The following is a 19587-nucleotide window of genomic DNA, read 5'->3' on the forward strand; positions in this document are numbered from 1 at the left end:
TGCTGCCTTTACTCTTGTGTCTTTATTATTAATAATTGGGGACTAATGAGTAAGGACAACATCATATGCTATTATTAACATATATTGATGTTATTCATATTAACATATTAATACATCATATAACACTTATTAATCAGAGGTTTTAAATATTGCAAGGAAGATATTTTAGATATTACAAGGAAACAGGATAAACGGGGACCTAGATCATATCGCTGGCTCCAAAAATCTGGCCTCTATTGACTGTGTAGATAGGAGGGGTTCTCAACTTGGTTTGTGGGTCACAGAGCGCTTTGAAGGGGTGAAGCCTACAGTCCTCTCCTCAGAATCACTTCTGTGGCCTACATCCGTATTTGGATTTCTGTTTTCCCCACTCTGTTCCATTTCCATTTCTAAATTTCCATTAAATGTTAGTGAAAATATAGTCTTTTTTTCTCACCTGAATTCACAGACTTCTGAAACCTATCCATAGGCCCTTGGAAGGATTCTCAGACCCCACATTAAGAACCTCCTATCTAGAAAGGCACAATCGAGAAGCCAGGATCATATGCCCAAAGCCCAAAATATCACAACAAGGTCCCATCCTATGAACACAAACCCCCAAATATCCCTGAGAACTCAACAACTCAGCTGTCTCTGAACCTGAGAGTCTCAGACAGAGCTGTTGCTCACAGTCACCCAGACATAGCACTGACAAAAATTTAGGAACCCAGGAAGTTAGATGGTGCAATGATTATCGCACCAGCCCTCGAATCAGGAGGACCTGAGTTCAAATGTGGCCTCAGACACTTGACACTTAGTAGCTGTATGACCCTGGGCAAGTCACTTAACCCTGATTGCCTTTGCAAAAAAAAAAATAACAATTTAGGAACCACTTTTCTAATAGGTGCCCCGGTATTGAAAACTCAGAGGCACCAAATTATGTGGAAAATAAAGACACCTGCTGGAAGAGCTCCAGACTTGGTGGGAATAGAGTGAAATAGATGATGGTCCCTTTCAGCCTGTCTGCGGCTGAAGCCATCCCAGCATGCTTTTAGTGAGGGGGCTGAGGATGAGCTCCCGTCTCACTCCTTTTATTCAATTACACAAAGCGATCATTTTAACCACCTGGGCAATAATCCAGAAAACATGAAATATAAAAGAGCAATCATCAGAAAGCAACTTGTCCCCGGACCATTTCTAACTGAACTCCATCTACTAGAAGAGAAAAAGAATGAGAATACTTTGGTACTGAATGGGCTGGTACATTAGATTAAAGTTTCAGGTCTCCAAAAAAACCCTCAATTTAATCATTCTTTTCTTTAAAAAAAAAAAAGATAACTGGCTGATCGGGATTTAATGCATACTTTTCACAGGTAAGTTAGAGACTTAGCTTTTATTTTTAACTTTGAACTGCATTAGGAAACTGAATGGTCGTTGATTTCAGTACCAGCAGGAATTTCAAGTGTTCCAACGCCGTTGAGAGTGAGCCAATGCCCAAAGGTCAGCTATTAAGAACTATTTCTGACATGGTTACTGGATATTTCAAAGTATCAAAAAAAAAAAAAACCCACTGAGAAAAAAAGAAGTAAGCATTTTATATACTTTTCTCCAAACAATTATTTTAACAAAACAAGCCTGTGAATTTGCAAACACTTAATTACTTATAAATTTGAGTTGTTAGGAGCTGCTTAAGCAGAAATAAATTAGACTGAGTCAGAGAGGTCAGTGAGAAGGAGGTGATTGTCCGTTCTGCAGCTGGGACCACCTTCCTCTTCCTGTTTATTCAATCTAGGGGGAAAATGAATTTTCCTGCTTTTTCATTCTCAAATGATTTCTCAATTTAGAGTGAATTGATTCAGAGAATGAAAACGTGCTTTCTTGCATCCACAGAGGAAGTGACTGCTACCAAACCCTAGTTTCTCACTTCAATGCTCTCTGATGAATCCAGGTGCTTGAGAAAATTCCACCCAATGGTTTGACTTCAGTGATTTTCTTAAACCCTCATCAGCCAACATACAATTCTGCAATGGCTCATTCATAACCCTGAAATTTAATTGAGTTTGTGTGATTGATTCTGTGGCATTGTGAAGGGATGATTGCCGGGTGCCCACGTCACAGCCAGCCTCTTCAACACTCAAGGACTGACGTTAGTACCAAGCCCTTTCTTTATTGGAAAGAAAATGAGCTGGAAATGAATCTCAATAGCCCCTACAGTATGGGGAGTCTTTGGAATTTTGATATCTCTCATGGTAAAACTTTACATGTATTTGTTTTAACAATGAAAAGTACAAGTTTAATTTTTTTAATCTAATTGAAAAGATTTTATACATTTTAATTTATTTTGATAAGTTTTACTTATGTCTTTTGTTTTTAATGTAACAATCATTTCTGGGAATACTCTCCCTTTTCTTCATGAAATTGAACCCTCCTTTGTAAGAAACGATAAGTGAAGCAAAAATACCTAATATAGTCGTTGTGTCTGAAATTGTATACAACATTCTGCCCTAGTGATCTCTGCTAAGAGGAGGGATTTATGTTTCATTATCTGTTCTCTAGTCCTGTTATTGGATTATGGGGCAACCAATAATAGAGATAGAAAGACCAACTTGTTTTTATAGATGAAGAGTGAGGCCCCCAAAAGTTAAGTGACTTATAGCTAGTGGAAGGGCTGAAATTTTTTGAACCAAGACCCTTTCTCTGCCTCCAAATCTACCACTATTTCCATTATAGTACCAATGGCCTTTTGATCAGAGTTCAATTTCCTTTTATTGGGTTAAAAAAAGATATTTATTTTTCCCTACTCTTTTGAAGAAGGATAAACTGATTCCCTGCTGGTATCCAAGCAACATCAGGGGAATTGGAAGAAGGTCCCCAGGACACAGACTAAAGCTCCTGGAGTGACTCGACAGGAGGGTGTAGAGAGCTGCACAGAATCCCAAAGCGCTGATGGGCTTTGATCTGTCTTGTGAGAGGGAATGTCCACGTGGATGAGATGAAGGACCCACTGGAGTGTTTTAAAGCCTAATATCAAATAACTATTTTTACACTGTAATTTAAGACAATTAGTGGAATTGCTCATTAAATCAATTCCATAACATGGAGCAAATATGAGTGCCTTTTTTAATTATAGAATTTCTGGATTGGAAGAGACTACGATGCTCTCCAATCCAACTGACACCTGAAAATCCATTCCCATCATATCATGGCCCACAAAGGACTCATCTGTGCTCCCTCCTACATAAGGCTCATTCAGATTCCACCTACCCCCAGCTGCTCATGTCCTTTCCCCCAAATTACCTTTTACTTACTCTGAAAGCACTTATGTGTTATCTCTTCTTATAGAGTATAAGCTCCTTGAGGGCAGGGCCTCCATAATGCTTATCTTTGTACCCAGCACAATTCATAGAGTGCTGGCCATAGAGGATGAGTTGGTTCAAATCCTATCTCTGACACATCCTGGTGGGGTGACCCTGGGCAAGTCACTTAACCTCTTAGTGGTATAAGCACCTCTGGCTTAAGGCTGCAGAGAAGTTGTCCACCTGCCTTGGCAGAAGGAGTGTCTTAAATGAATGAAATCACAGGGCCAGTTCATATCCTTATCCCTATCCCTAGTGCTTAGCATATAGTCATCAATCAATAAACATCTATTAAGCACCTACTATATGCCAGGCAGTGTGCTAAGCACTAGGGATACAAAAAAAAAAGCAAAAGATAGTCCCTGTCCTCAAGGAGCTTACAGTCTAACGGGAGAGACAACATACAAACAAATATATACAAAGCAAAACTACATACAGGATAAATAGGAAATAATGAACAGAAGGAAGGAAGGCACTGCAATTAAGAGGGGGTGGGAAGGCTTCCAGGAGGAGGTGGGATTTTAGTTAGGACTTCAAGGAAGCCAGGGAGGTCAGTAGTCAGAGCAGAGGAGGGAGATGGTCCCAGGCATGGAGACAGCCAGACAGAATGCCCAGAGACAGGGGGTCTTGTTCCTGGAACAGCCAGGAGGCCAGTGTCACTGGATCGAAGAGTACATGTTGGGGAGTAAGGTATAAGAAGACTGGAAAGGAAAGGAAAGGCTAAGGTTACAAAGGGCTTTGAATCTCAAACAAAGAATTTTGTATTTAATCCCGAAGGTGTTAGGGAGCCACTGGGGTTTATTGGGGGGAGGGGGTTGACATGGTCTGACTTGCATTTTAGGAAAATCACTTGAGTGGTTCAATGAAGGCTGGACCGGAGCTTATTGATCGTTGCTGACCTCTGATGAGAAGGAGCCCACCAAAGACGAGCTCTGGAGGAAGCCCATCCCACTTTTGGACACTTCTCATTGGGAGGAATTTCTTCTTGCCAGCAAGCTGAAGTCTGCCTATTTGCTGGTCTCCCCACTTCCCACAGCCCCCTTTGGGGCCAAATGGAACAAGCTTAATCTGTCCATGCCATAGCCCTTCAAACACTTAAAGTCAATTATCATGCCCCACCCCCAATCTTCTCTCCTCCATATGAAACATCCCTACTTCCTTGGATCAATAGTCACAGCATGCGTCGACTTGGCGTCCTTCCACATACAAGCTGCCCGTTTTGGCCATCCCTTAATTTCTTAAAGAGGCCTATTCAGTGAATGGGCGTTACTTCACTCACTGTGAGCACCTGAAAAGACCTTAGCCTGAAAGGGCCAGAGTCTCCCAATGCATCCTGGGCCATCTCCAGTTGTCCTGGTGAATATCAGGCCACTGGACCCAGATGGCTCTGGAGGAGAAAGTGAGGCTGGTGACCTTGCCCAGCCCTCCCTCGCTCAAATCGAAGTCAACTGCAAGTCGTGTCATCACCTCCCTGATGTCATGGTCCTCTTTGAGAACAAGGGACCAACACAATAACAACAAGGTACCCCATTTTACAGAGGAGGAAACTGAGGCAGGCAGAAGTTAAGTGCTTCGCCCAGGGTCACACAGCTAGGCAGTGTCTAAGACAGGATTTGAACTCAGGTCCATCCCGACTCTAGGCCCAGTCCTCTATCCACTGAGGGAAGGATTATCACCTCCTTATTCCTCAGAGCTACGGCTCTCATCCCAGATGCCAGACAGGCCTAGGATTGCAAGGAGGATTCCTGGAGATGCACTGTCAACCCTGCTGCTTTTCTGCTATTATCATAAAGTCCATGACCTTACAGGACTCTTAATGACCGCATGGTCCATTGACATCCAACAGCCGTCGTAATAGCCGTTAGCGCAGCAGAATCTTCAGATGAGGAAGTTCTGAAGGTTAGCCGTCCTTCCAAGTAAGCATCTTCTGCTCGCGCTCTGACCCAATTACCATTCTGCTAAACTTGCTGGGTATGGAAATGCGGGCATTGTTAATGCTCTTCAGACATATTATGACTTTATTCAGCTTGGTAAGTAATTAAGACGAGTACAAGTTCAGCTCTGGGGAAACCGACGGAATGGAATGGTCAGCAGAGCCCAGTTCAGTGATTCTGCTCCCTCGGTATCGGGCAAAGTGGAGGAGACGGCACTGCCCCCACCCTCGGCCTTTGCCACTTTTCCCAGAATTCAACATTACCTTCAGCAGAGGGCTGTAATTGTAGATTATGAACGCACTCATTGCCAAAATTTGTCAGCTCGGACCTTTGGTACTGAAAATTCCAATCAGTACAGAAGATTCAAGCCTAGTGAGCAGAATCTAAGCAATTAATAGTTTGGAACTTGCTTCGTTTCTCTCAGCCTCAGTTTCCCTTCCTCTAAAGTGAGGATAATAGCACCTGCCTTCCAGTTTTATCATAAGGATCACATGAGATATTTGTAAAGTGCATAGCGCATAACAGGTACTTAATAAAAACTTTGTTCCTTTCCTCCTCTTCCTTCCTCTTTTTCTTTCTTTCCTTCCTCCCCTCCTTCATTTTCTCCTTCTTTTCATTTCTTCCATCCTTCCTGTGCCCCTTTATTCCTTCTGTTATGTTTGAAAAGTAAGGTAAACTGAGAGACAATAGTCTGAACATGACCAATTTATTAGTTAGGCTAGCAGTAATCAATAAACTGGGTCAATGGCCTCTCTCAATGACCAAAGACCCCTCAGTAGGGTTCATCAGCCTTCATATAGTTTTGGGGAGTAGACAGTTGGATGGGTGAAGACAATGCAACTGGTTACAGTTGTTGGGGTGGGGACAACATAATTGGTTATGTTAAAGAAATTGGGTTTGCATGTTCATGTGGGGTTAGTGACCACTCCACTCTGACAATTAAGGAATATTAATTATTTTATGGAACTCATCGGCATCTTGCAGACCATATTAATAGACCTGAATTAGCAGACTCCCTGGTGCCTAGAAGGGTTTATTAGGGAGAAAAGACCCTCCTTAATTATACAAGGATAAGTAAGGATGGGCAACATTCCTTTATGGAAATGATAACAAGTTAACTTGAAACTTTAACTCAGGAAAAGCCAACTCGATTATACAATTAATACAGTATAAAATTAGTTGAACTCATACAGTAGAAACTAGAGGTAATAATAATTTTTATATTTTCCCTTCCCTCCCTCCTTTTTCTTCATCCTTCCTTTTCTTCCTTCTTTCCTTCCTCCATTCCTTTCCTCCCTCCCTCCTTCTCTTCCCTCTTCTCTTTCTTCCTTCCTTCTTTCCTCCCTCCCTTCTTTCCTTCCTTCCTCCCTTTTCCTTCCTTCTTTCCTTTCTCCCTCCCTCCCTTCCTCTCTCTCTTCCTTCCTTCTTTCTTTCCTCCCTCTCTTCCTTCATTCTTTCCTTCCTCCCTCCCTCCCTCCTTCCCTCCCTTCCTTCCTTCCTGCCTTCCTTCCTTCCTTTCTTCCTTCTTCCCTCCCACCCTCCCTCCCTCTTTTCCTTCTTTTCTTCCTTTTTTCTCTAAAATTATCTGCTGTGAAGGAATTCAGCCCAGGTCTTTGGGTGAGCTATATCTGCCCACAAAAGGGTCAGGAATGGGGCAGAGGCCAAGGAAAAAACCATGACCTTGCCCCTCTGGTATTTTCACTTTCCACTTATCTAGGGAGATGAAAGGTAACAAAGATCTCTTAATCATCAAATACAAAGGCTTTTTCTCAGGCCTCATTCTGGGCCTCTCTGCAGCCTGAGAAACAGCTGACTACCTTCTCCTCCTGGTCATTCTCTCCTCTCTAGGTTGCCTGGACACTCCATTCTCCTGGTTCTTCATCCATGTCACACTCACTAACCTTGAGTATCTTCTAGGCCTTCAGTCCTGGGCCCTTTTTCCTTTTTGCTCAATACTAAATACCATCTTGCTTAGTGATCTCAGGAGCTATTATGGGTTCAATGATCATGTCTATGCAGACGATTCCCAGATCTATATATACACCCCTAGTAAGTCAGACTTTCAGTCAATAAACATTTATTAAACACCTACTATGTGCCAGGCATTATGCAGCTAAACATTGAAGATACAAAGAAAGGCAAAAGATAGTTCTTGTTTACAATCTAATGGAGGAGACAATGTGCAAACAAATATGAACAAACACACTATATACAGGATAAATTGGAAATCAAGAGAGGGAAAGCATTAGCATCATGGAGAATGAGGGAAGATATCTTATGGACATGTCGATGTCCTTTAGGTTCTTCATAACTTGGTTCTTCCCTCTCTTTCTAGGTACCCTAGTGGATAAAGTGTTGGAGTCAGGAAGATTGATGGGGTGCTTGGGTGCCTGTGCCTGGACCCCAGTTCCAAAACTACATCCAGTTCTAAAATCACATTTCTCCCTAGCCTCAAAATATTGTCTCAGGCAGTTCCTCTCCAGTTCAAGGGCAGCATGCCTTAGCAAAATACTTATCTCTCCTCCTGATACTGCAGCCAGCTGTACCTATAGAATTTATTGGACTCCCTGTGTACATGCTAATTGGCTGTGCCCTGGGCCATAATGATATTTACTACTTACTGACCTTACTGATATGTATCCTAGACATCGTCAAATGTATACTCCCTTACATTCATCTTGTCTAACAAGGCATTTGGTGAAAGCCACCTGGATATTTCCATTCAACCCTGACTGTTAGTTGACTTACTGATGTTTCACAGTCAAAACCACACCTCCAGGTCACCCCTCCTTGGGCTATTTCCCAGTGAACTCTGGGTAAGATACCTGCGCAGTAGATACAAAAAGTGCATGTTCCTTTAAGAACTGACCACCCCTTAACCACTCCCTAATCCCACCCCAAAATACCTAATTGACAGGTTTCACCCTAAAATATCATATAAAAACTTTTCCTGCACCCCTGTAAGGTTGCAGATCCCCTAAGAACTCTTGCCCACTGTAAAGCGTAACAAATCTTTGCCACCTTGACTAAAAGAATGCTTGAGATCATGAATTCATTCTGGATGGCCCCAACCCTCTCCAGTGCTTGGGTCCTTGAGGGGTACTCCCCCTCAACGACCCCATCTGGGAACTCCAGTCTTGGGGTTCCTGGACCTCGGCTCCCTCAACCCTCAACAAGACCAAAGTTCAAATCCTATCTCAGACGCTTACTAGCTGTGTGACCCTGGGCAAGTCACTTCACCTCTGTTTGCCTCAGTTTCCTCATCTGTAAAAAAGGGGATAATAATAGCATCTGCCTGCCAGGGTTGTTGTAAAGATCAAATGAGGTAACATTTGCAAAGCATTTTTGAACCTTGAAACACACACACACATACTGTCTCTCCATATATATATATATATATATATATATATATACATATACATATATACATATACTAGATATTATTATCATTATCATCATTATTATACTTTCCTCCCCTCCACATCAGGTGTCCCCAGCTTCCTTCAAGACTCAGATCAAATCTCACCTTCTACAGGAGAGATTCCCTGGTTTCTCTCTGCCCCTCCCCCATCAGATTACCTTCAATCAATCTCCTCTGTAGGCATATTGCATGTATGTACTTATTTACACATCCTCTCCCCCATTCGAATATAATCTCCTTGAGGGCAAGGACTGAAGGTTTGTGACAGAGGGGCCCAAGGTCAGGAAGACTAGGAAGAAAAGTCCAAAGAAGAGAGAGGGCATTCGTTGGTTGGAAGGACCTTGCTAATTTGCTTCAAAGAGCCAAGGTCCCCTTCTAGGGATGCCAGACGCTTCAGTAGTTAGAACTCTGAATGGAGGGAGGCTTTTTGCTAGTCTCTGGTGAGAGTCTGTGCTTTTTTTTTTCCTACAAGAGCTGAGAAAAGCCTATAAGGTTTATAGTGAAAGTACATTATAGCACCTGCTCTCCCACCGATGAGACAACCAAAGATTTCAGCTGAGCCAGAAGCTGGCAATGGAGTGTCCAGAGGAGCAGGACATCTGGCTAAGCAGTGTCCATCTGGACTCAGAGACTCTAAGACCAGTGAGGAGCAAAGAGATAAAGGCAAGAGTTGCCTTTCCAAGTGTGTTTCTTGAAGCATCCAAATGTGAGGATTGGCCCTCTGTTTTCCCTCTGCCTACATTCTTCATGTGTATCCTGTGTACACATGTTCCCTACACGTGTACCCTTCATGTGTTTTCTTCCTGTGTCCATACTTCCCAAAAATGTGTGTATATGTGGGAGACTGGACCCCAGGTTTATTGGGGGAAAGGTTTTTTGCTATTTTTCTTAACTTCGTTTTCTACCACTTCATAAAATGCTTTTGCTTAGAATGAATTGTTCCCTCTGGCTGAGTATTAAAGGTAAACCTATTGGTTGGGGCTTGTGAGCTATGGTTTTAGGAGACATGGACCTGCAGAGTGCCCTGAACTTGCAGTAACAATTCCCTGGGGGACCTGCCTGCAAATTGTTGGGGGATGCCTTCAGGTGCTATACTTATGAAACAAGCAGACTTTGAGTATTGGTGCCTCGTTAAAAGCAATATTCTAGAGGGTAAATCAATTCCAATTATTTATAAATGAGGTTTTATAGTGGAATCTTGAATAAGTATGCCTTTGCTACTTTAAAACAAAGGAATACCATAATTTAAACAATAAACCTTTCCTTGGTATTCCTTGTTTGTCCTTCCTTCTTGAAGATGACCATGATATCGGGAAGGTGATGTCATGACTTGCAAGTGAATTAGATTTAATCGAGGGAGGGCTGTGCAAAGTCACCAGCCTCAACCTCTCCTCCAGAGCTAGCTGAAACCACAACAGCTTCCAACACCTAGTTATCGGGTACATTGTGTTGGATGAAAGATAAGTAAAGAAAAATAGAATACGATATATGTGTATGTGTCTATGTGTATATATAGATATGTGTATATGCACGCGTGTACACAGGTATGTTTTCTATAACTACATGCATACAGGTGTGTATATTATACATACAAGCATATATTATATGGACAGTTATGTATTATCATATGTTAATATGCATATAATATAAATATGTGTCAATTCAGTGTTTCCAAAACTCTTTCCTGAGATAGGGAGACTGTTTGTAGTGGAATTTGTGATTTCACTGTTGCAGAGAATTCCCAGGAAGACTACTCCCTTCACCAATGCAGTGCAGATCTCCGCCTGAGTTGTAATTTGTGGTCTTAGTGCCCAGGGTCAACCGGTCACACAGGTGGGACTTGAACCCAGGTCTTTCTAACAACGAGGTAAGTACAATACACTATGCACCTCAAGGTAGGCACGGTACTATTAGCCCCAATTTACAGATTAGGAAACTGAGGCTGTTCGACGTAAAGAGACTTGCCCAAAGTCTCACTGCTAGTAAATGTATCAAGACCAGCATCTGAACTCAGTTCCTTCCTGCCTTCCTGGCAAGAGCTCTTCCCACTACGCCACCCAAAGTGGTCCTCGCTCCCAGAACGCATTCTACAAAGCAGGGGCGTGGACTGAACGAAAACCCTAGGCTGCATTTAATAGTCTATCGGAACAGCTAACAGCCTTTTGAACATTCCATTTGGGCTTGAAATCAAACACAGAACCGTCAGAAGGTTCGGTCCATATGCTTTATTGGAAGGGGGACAAACGCTTACATCACACATCACAAGACCACAACATTCACAAACAAGGGGGATCGCTGCCCCACGCTAGCTCCGTTTTGACTCCAGGTGCAGGTCGGAGCAGCTGCGCACGGCAGGAGCCGGCGGGATTGGCTCAGCAGGAGGAGAAGGTCTTCCAGAAGAAATTCTTGCAGGGGCTTTTATCCCGAGGCGGGGCTTGGTTGGAAAGAGCCCGTCCGTCTCGCTTGGAGAACTCCATCTCGTCGGCCCCGACCAGAGGCATCTCTCCGCCGCGGGAGGTCCAGTCGTACAAAGAGAACAGGAAAGTCAGAAGGTCGCCCCTCTTTCCTTCCGCCACTTCCTGCAGGGGCTTTTGAAAAGAAGCAAGAGGTGATTGCTGGGTGTTAGAAGAAAGAAAAGAAGTCATCTAGCGCAGTGAGGGGTGTCCCGGAGCAGTGGGTGGGAAGGAAGCCAGCCGTGAAGTCAGGACTGGGGTCCAGTCCTGCAGCTGGCAAATATTGGCTGTGTGAGGAAGTCACTGCACCTCTCCCTGCCCCTGCTACTTGCTGGTCTCCATCAGTGGAGGGAGTTTCCATACTGGAAGGTCTCGACGCTGTGGCTATCTTAGCTCTAGTCTAAAACAAAAGAACCCTAACTCAGACTGAGAAAACCACAACTCCCCACTTAGGGAAAGATGCCCTGAACAGAAAAGCTTAGAGGAGTTTCCTCTACCTGACACTGAAAACAGGAGAAATGGTTACCCTTCTAAAATTGCTCCTTTGGTAATGAAATCAAGAAAAGAAACTGCTTTGTTTAAACCTGCAGGGATTTTTAACCTGTGGTTGTGGACTTTTTTATTTTTTTTAAAGATTTTGATAACTGTATTTCAACAGAATTCATTTCTTTGTAATCCTTTGTATTTTATTTTAGGCATTAAGCGTTATTCTGAGGAAGGGTCCATAGGTTTCACTGGACTAGCCAAAGAGGTCCAGGAAACACACAAAAAAGGGTTAAGAACATCTGAGAAGTTCTAGAGGGAAGGAAAAAAATAATTCTCACAACACAGCAGGCATTTTTCCCTCTTACTTTTTGAGGTCCCTAATCAGAACACACATTGGGTGTAAGGAAAAAGGAGGGAAAATTGAATACTTAAGGGACACCCACAATTGTTCTCTGATTCACTAAACATGAAAACTTGCTCTGAATGGAAGCTTTAATAAATACATTTTAATAAATACTATGTCCTGTGTACATCATGAATGGTGGGGACCTTAATAGACATAAGAGCTTTCATAGAAGACAGAAGTACTTTTAAGGAATGAATGTGGGAGAATCTTCAGCTGAAGAAGATGGTGCACTGAATACAATGTAAGGAAAAGCTTCCTAACGATTAGAAATATCCCAAAGTGGGATGAGCAGGCTGGGAAGGTAGCCTGGGAATCTGCAAGCAGTGGCTGCATGACCCCTTATAGGATCTGCAGTTGGAATTCTTGGTCAGGTCTGGATTGGATTAGATGTTCTCTGAGGACTCATCCTACTCAGAGATTCTGTGATTAAAAAAAAAAAACACAAAAAACTTTTTTTTTTAAACTTTCTATGGTCCCTACTGATTATGATGGTTTCAGTTCTCAACATTCTATTCTAGCTTTTTCCCCAGATTCCCTAAGAAAGCCTATTCACTGCCAGGCAGCGAAGGATGCTGGAATGATAAATGGGCAGCCTGAACACTGCCTGCGATTTTAGAGAAAAATCCATTTTTAATGGCCAAGTTTATGTACTCTCTCTTGGAACTTTTTCAAAAAGGAAAAATAGGGGGAAAAATGAAAAATAAATCACCTTGTAAATTTAAAGATTCTCAATGAGGAATTTAATGATGTCAGTTTCTACCAGAGAGAACATTTACTCTATAAATTAACATTTCCAAAGCACGTGAGTGTGATTCACACACACACATCGGGCAGCTGAGAATAGACCGGGCTACTCTCACTGAACATTTCGGAGCCTCAGACAGAGGTTTCAGCAGCTGCGTGCTCTTCTGGAGTTTTTCTAAGGGGAGACTAAACCTGAAGACTTGTCCCATTTAAGCTTGGTTAGAGCTGGGGAGGGGGAGGGGGTGAATCCCAGGAGCCCAGAACTGCAAGATCCTTCTCTTGCCTTCTAGTTCAGCCTGTACCCGACCAAGAATCACCTCAGCAACATCCCCAACAAGTGGTCATTCCTCTTGGAAGACCTCCAGTGACAGGGAGCTCACTACTCTGTAGGCAGCCCATTTCTCATCTGGCTTGCTCTCATCAGGAAGTTTCTCCTCTGTGACAGAGTCATCAGTGTTGTTCAGAGGAAGAAGGTGCCCTGACGATCTTCTGCAGACCCCTCCCCTCTTTGATGTGTAAGTGAAGCAGTGGTCTTTGCCTAGGCTTCTGTCACAGGGGGCACACGGATATTCTAAGACCTTGCCCCTTCTGGGTGTTGAGGACTAGGAAGGCTGGACACTGGAGTCTTGGCAGGAAGCTGGCAGAAGGGGAAGTAGAGGAATGACCAACTTCTTCAGCCCTCCAAGGGAAGATTCTCATAGAAGGGAGGAAGGGAAACTGTAAAAAACAAACCACAGAATGGGCCATCCGGATGCAGGATCAGAGAGGATCCTGGCTGTCTGGACAAGACCTCAGAAGCCATGTAGAATCTAGATTCCAGACCATCTCCCTTACTCTCCTGATGAGGAAACTGGGGCCCAGAGACCACAAGGTGAAAGTCCTCAAGTCAGGGGTGGGGACGCTGGTGAAACCAGAGTGGTGGCCAAACCAATCCAAGAGAATTAAGAGCAAAATAAAAAAGGCGGGGGGGGGGGGGGGGGGGGGGGTGCTTTACAAAGTTACCAAAGCCAGCAGGAAGGGCGCTTTCCCATTTGCCCCCACTTACCTTACTGCCTTTCAAGGCGAGGCCATCTTCCAGGGGAAGGGCTGCTGTGGCCACAGCCCAGGAGACCAGGAGTAGGAAGCAAAAAGACCCTGGGAGCTGCCAGCTGCCCAGTGACTGATGCATCTTGTTGGTTCTCATGGCTGCCGCTGCCGCCGCTGCTGCTGCTGGTGCTGCCGACTTCACTCAGCTGCTCCAAAATTAATGTCTCTGCTTTTGAGGGAGGGGTGGGTTTTTTTTAACTGCAAGCTCAACCTCCAGCTGGTTTGTTTTGTGGTCGTTTTTTTTTCTCTCCCAACACTCCCCCCCCAACTTTTCGTTGCTCAAGGAGTGACGCAGGAAGAGAGGGAGCAATTAGAGGCCCCCAAATGCTTGTCTGTTTAGGTTGAATCTTGGAATAAAGTCCCCAGGAAATCTGCCTCCTTCACTTGCCCTGGGTTTTCTGGTGGGGTGGCGGGGGTGGAGGAGAGGGTGTCCCTTTGGTGCATTGAGTTCCTGACTCTCCCAACTGCTCATGACCTCTCTATCCCCCCATCCCCCAACGTGCCTCTCTTTTTTGCCCTCTACCCACTTCTACTGTCTTTATCTTATATGAAAAGGCCTTAGCCTAAAAGGGCCAGGGTCTCTCAATGCAACCTGGGCCATCTCCAGTCATCCTGATGAATATCTGGTCACTGGACCCAGATGGCTCTGGAGGAGAAAGTGAGGCTGGTGACCTTGCTCAAATCAAAGTCAACTGCAAGTCATGTCATCATTCCCTGATGTCACGGTCCTCTCTGATAACGAAGGACAAACACAACAGTAATAGTTGTTTCTATGTGCTCTCCTCTGTGACAACAGAAGCTTCTTGAGGGCACAGACTGTTCATTTTTTTTTTTGTCTTTCATTCCCCTCTCCCATCACTCCCCAAACATACATCTAGTACCTACCTTAATAAATGCTTGTGGGTTGATTGTTTTTAAACAAAACTATTTCTCCACCTGTCCATTCTAGTCATTGGAGCAGGAAAGCTTGAGTACAAAACAAAGTGGCTTACCATAAACTTAGCCTTGAATCAGAGACCCACATCAGAATTCGAAGAAGAGGGCCGAGGCAGAACTTTGGGGGCGGGGATACCCATGTTTTGGGTGCAGGATGGGGAATGGGGATTGAACTTGGAGTCAGCGAGACCTGTGTAGTTCTTCCCTTCCTCCTCCATACTAGCTGTGTGATCATGGATGAAGTAATTCATCCCTGAGCCTCAACTTACTCACCTGTAAAATGGGGATAATACCCCTATAGTACCCATCTCACAGCGTTGTTGCAGAGCTCCAATAAGATGAGTGTAAATAATTTATATATAATATATATTATAAATTTCTAAGTAATATTGTAAAAGGCTGCTTGTAAAGGGTTTTGCCAACTTGAAAGATCAACATCAATCATTATTACCAGAAGGAAGGAAAGCTGGTGAAGGGTACAGAGAACGAGCAGTCGAGAACTAGAAAGAGGAAGGGGAGTTTACATACAATGTCACCTGTCTGGACCTCAGTTTCCACATCTGTAAAATAAGTGCTAGGTGGTGCGGGGGGGAAGAAGGGGTCAGCTGTCAAATACTGACGAATTTGAGGAGGACAAGGCCTGGAAAAACAGCTGTTGGGTTGAGCCATTAAGAAGTCATTAGTGACGGTGATGAGAAGAGCTTCAGTAGAGGGGTGAGGAAGGAAGCTGGACATGACATATTCAGACTGCTGCTGGTCCCATCAGGGATGTCAGAGAAGGGTCTCTCTAGTAGGAAGAAGGCTGAAAAAAGCTTTGCTAGATGACATCTAAGGACCCTTCTAGCTGTGGGATTTTATGGCTCTGCAAAGTGAATAATCTTCCCCCAATTAACCTTTTTAGTAAATCTGGATTTTAATAGATCAGGTTTGTTCCATCCCAGCAGCTACCCTTCTGTCTATGGAACACAGGCCTCACTGCCGTAGCTCCAGTTAATGTGGGTAATTAGAAGTGAGCCTGGCTGATTTATGGAAAGCCTCTTCAGCGATTGCAGTAATTAGGAAAACTACAGATATGTATTATTTTAAGTGTATTTTATTGAAGCCTTTTGTCTTTATGGCGTAGCTTATTTCCACCCCCTGCCCAGGCTGAATTCTTCTTTAAGACAAAGAAAACTCATAAGCAAAAACACCCAATTCAGTAACTGGGTCTGAAAATGTATACAGTATTCTGTCTTAGGAGTCCCCCACCTCTATCATGAAAGACGTTTTGTTCCATAAGAGACCTATATGCTCAATGCTCATTATACTGGACAAGCTGTGTGAAACAGGGTCATAATTATTCAAAGGCATCTTTTTTTAAAAGTTTTTTAAGCTGGGTGTAGTGGCGTATGTCTGTAATCCCTGATACTGGGGAGGCTGAGACTCTCGAGTCTGAGCTTCAGTGGGTTAAACCAATCGGGCGTCCACATGAAGTCTGGCACAAATATGAGGAGCCTAAGGGGTTAACTGACCCAGGTCAGAAGTGGAGCAGGTCAAAGCTCCCATGCCGATCAGTATTGGGTTCTGGCCCGTGAATGACCAATGCACCTGCATCCAGAAGAGATACTCAGTCCTAGAAAAAAAGGCATTTGCTTTGAGTACAGTTGGAATAGGGGCATATGGGGTGTTCAGGAGGACTAGCCCCTCTGGTGTGAGGGCTGCTCATCGAACTTTGCATCCACCTGATTCACCCAACTCTCACCTGTGGCTCCAAGAAGCTGTAGCATGCTCGGCAGCCACACCCCGGTAAACCATCTGGGCAAACAGGCTAAACCAGGTTGAGGGTAACCAACGGGCCTCAAATCCGCTGGTGAGTTAGGGGGATGTCTAGAGAATATTCAGATGAGAACAATTTGTTCCAAGAGTAATGAAGGCGGCTGAAGCAGTTGCCGTGGAGTGCTTAGAGCTTGGTCAGACATCAAAGACACCAAGGTCATCCACGACATCCCAGACCATCCTGACTTTTGTCTTGCCACTGGACTTCGATGACTCAGGAAGAGACAGTGACGTTGTGCAACTTGGCCTCACGTCCAGGTGACACGTGAGACTTCAACCCTTGATGTCACCGGCCCTCTTTGAAAATGAAGGACCAACAACTTGGGAATAAATCGTCCATGCCCTTTGATCCAGGCTGCCTCTAAGGAGACCCAAGGCACACCAGGCTCCAATAGGCACCAAAATATCCCTAACAACCCTTCACACCGTCACAAAGAACTGGAAACAAAACGGAAGCCAATTGAATAGAGAAAGGCTGAAGAAAGTGGGACATGTGAAATGGAATGTCATTGTTCAATAAGAACTCAGAGCGGCCTCGGAGGCCATGTGGGAAAGTGTGTCTGATGCAGGGCGAAGGAGGCAGAACCAAAGGAATGATATTCATAATGATTTGGGGGGTGGGGGTTGCCATGATGTCTCAACCTGTAACTTTACTGGAATAGGGAACGCCAGGTCAAGAAACTCCACAGACTGGCAACCGTTCTGCTCCTTACAGTTCCAGAGAGTCGGCATTGTCAGGTTAAGTGACTCGCTGTGGGTCACCGGGCCAGCATGTGTCAGAGGGAGGGAAAGCAAGCTTGAACCTAGGTCTTTCTAGCTCTTTCTCTCTCACTCCCTCCCCTTCCCTTTGTCCCCTCTTTAAAAAATGTTTATTTCCAGTTCTAAATTCTCTCTCTTCCTCCAGCCCCTCCCTCATCCACTGAGAAGACGAGAAATAAGATGGCGGGCTGGGGCTCTGTATCAGAGCGGTCTCTCACTCAGTGACTCCAACAGTGTAAATGAAAGGGGCACCAAGAGGAAGCTGAAATTTCAACAGCAGTCCCAGGAGAAGAGAGAGTGAAATACACCCCCCTCCTTTTGACAGTAAGGTGGGGGACTACCAGGGCTGAATGCTGTATACATTGTCAGATGCAGTCATCACATTGGATTTATTTTGCCTAACCATGTTTCTTATTACAAAGTAGGGTTCGATTTGGAGATGGCAGGGAAGGGTTTTTTCTAGAAATGGCTGTGAGGAGAAAGCAAAGGGAATTTATAAAACTTTATTTTTTTAATTTTTTTTTTTGGCAGGGCAATTGGGGTTAAGTAACTTGCTCAAGGTCGCACAGCTAGTACATGTGTCAAGTGTCTGAGGCCGCACTGAACTCAGGTCCTCCTGACTCCAGGGCCGGTGCTCTCCTCACTGCGCCACTTAGCTTCCCAAAACTTACTTTTTAAAAAATTAAATGGGAAAAACTACTCCTTGGAAGCCAAGCCAGATCTAGCTCTAGGAGGCTAAGAATCAGAGGACTCTGTAAGAGTGGGGCCGGTTTCTAGCGACATATCAAGGGGGGATTGTAAGCCTTAACTCTGCTTTGACTATTTTGAAGAATGTGACAGGGCCACTCAGAACTGTAGTGGAAATCAGAGGAATTCAAAAGGCCCCAAGAAGGAAATTCAGCTACTGGAGGAGTAACTTGGGCTGGGCAGCTGGACCTTTGCCCCAGGCCAATGGGAGGTTTGGGAATTTGAGGAAGCACTGATGTCATCTTCCTAGGAACACTTCCTTATGGCAGCGGGCCAGGCATTTCCCTCTTCACGGGCTGAGCTGGCCTTCCAGCCTCACCCCTGCTTGCCTCAGGTGAAAATTTTTCTAACTACAGTTCATCTCAGTAATGAGGCTGACTCTTGTTTGGCATAGTGGAAACAGTCTCGGTGTAAGAGTCAGAAGACCTGGGACCTCGTCTCCTATCTGCCACTGACTACTATGCAACCTTGGGCAAGCCACTTAAACTCTACACGCCTCAGTTTCTCCATCTAGCGATCAACATTTATTAAGCACCTACTATGCGCCAGGTACTGCGTTAAATACAGAGAATACAAAAAGAAGTGAAAGATGGTCCCTGTCTATAAATTAAGAAAGTTGTTCCGCAGGGTGCTCAGACATCATTAGATGCCTCCCATCTCTAAAATTCAGTAATCTCTGAGAAATCGGTTTTAAGAGAACTCTTCCAAAATGGAAACATGAAATGGAATAAAGAGAAAAAAGAGAAGTCAGGCTTCCAGCAAAGTCATGAAAACCAACCGTGAAGGACTGCTGAATCCTAAGATCAATCATAAGATCCCAGCATCACAGACAGGGCTGGAAAGGACCTCAGAAGTCATTTTCTAGTATCAACTGCCTCATTGTGCAGAGGCCCAGAAGTGTGGGGGGGAGGGGGGCAGAGCCAAATTTGCACTCAGGGCCTCTGTCTAGATCTAACTTTCCTTCCTTTGCAGATGTCAACGGAAACGCCCATTCACGGACACTGGAATCAGGAGACAAGAAGACCCCTCTGTCACCACCTGGTGTTGCATCAAGCTCTTACTGTCCACAGTGATGTTTTGAGGGATCATCTTATACCAGACACGTCTCAATCTGTCTCTCTCTGAGCTTTGTCTAATAGGCTTCTACTGTGGTTCTCTTTAATTGCCACGACCAAGATGGGCTGTTCTGTGTTACCATGTGAATTTTTTTTTAGATTAAACCTATCTTGGGGGGCCTGTCTGGGTCTCTCAAGGGCATGGATGCAAAGAGAGCTGACTGCCCCATTTACCTCCATGTATTAAACGGGGCCATTCTGTTGGTGAGGAATCACAGGATCATAGGTTTAGATTTGGAAAAGACCTGAGAAGCCACTAAGTCAGCCCCCTCATTTTATGGGTGAGAAAAATGATGCCCAGAGATATTACGTGACTTGCCCAGAGTCACGCAGCTAATGAATGTGTGATG

At 44.3% G+C, this 19587-nt stretch overlaps 1 protein-coding gene across 1 annotated transcript; it reads right to left on the minus strand.

Moving 5' to 3' along the window:
* Window positions 1-10900: 10900 nt before the first annotated feature.
* Window positions 10901-13968, minus strand: LOC118840425 (cortistatin-like). The gene is made up of 2 exons (XM_036747926.1): window positions 13825-13968; window positions 10901-11278 (listed from the first exon to the last, which is right to left on the minus strand). Exons 1-2 carry the CDS (start codon window positions 13960-13962, stop codon window positions 11063-11065), a joined length of 354 nt encoding a protein of 117 aa, XP_036603821.1. The 5' UTR covers window positions 13963-13968; the 3' UTR covers window positions 10901-11062.
* Between the last annotated feature and the right edge of the window lie 5619 nt (window positions 13969-19587).

This window comes from Trichosurus vulpecula, chromosome 2, assembly GCF_011100635.1.
Source record: "Trichosurus vulpecula isolate mTriVul1 chromosome 2, mTriVul1.pri, whole genome shotgun sequence".
Taxonomy (NCBI): domain Eukaryota; kingdom Metazoa; phylum Chordata; class Mammalia; order Diprotodontia; family Phalangeridae; genus Trichosurus; species Trichosurus vulpecula.

What these genes read in the sequence shown, in the direction of transcription:
- LOC118840425 (XM_036747926.1), bottom strand. Translation starts at nt 13,962, where the DNA reads ATGAGAACCAACAAGATGCATCAGTCACTGGGCAGCTGGCAGCTCCCA. An exon ending in TCGCCTTGAAAGGCAGTAAG is followed by an intron (nt 11,279 to 13,824) that starts GTAAGTGGGGGC and finishes TCTTTTCAAAAG; the next exon opens with CCCCTGCAGGAAGTGGCGGA.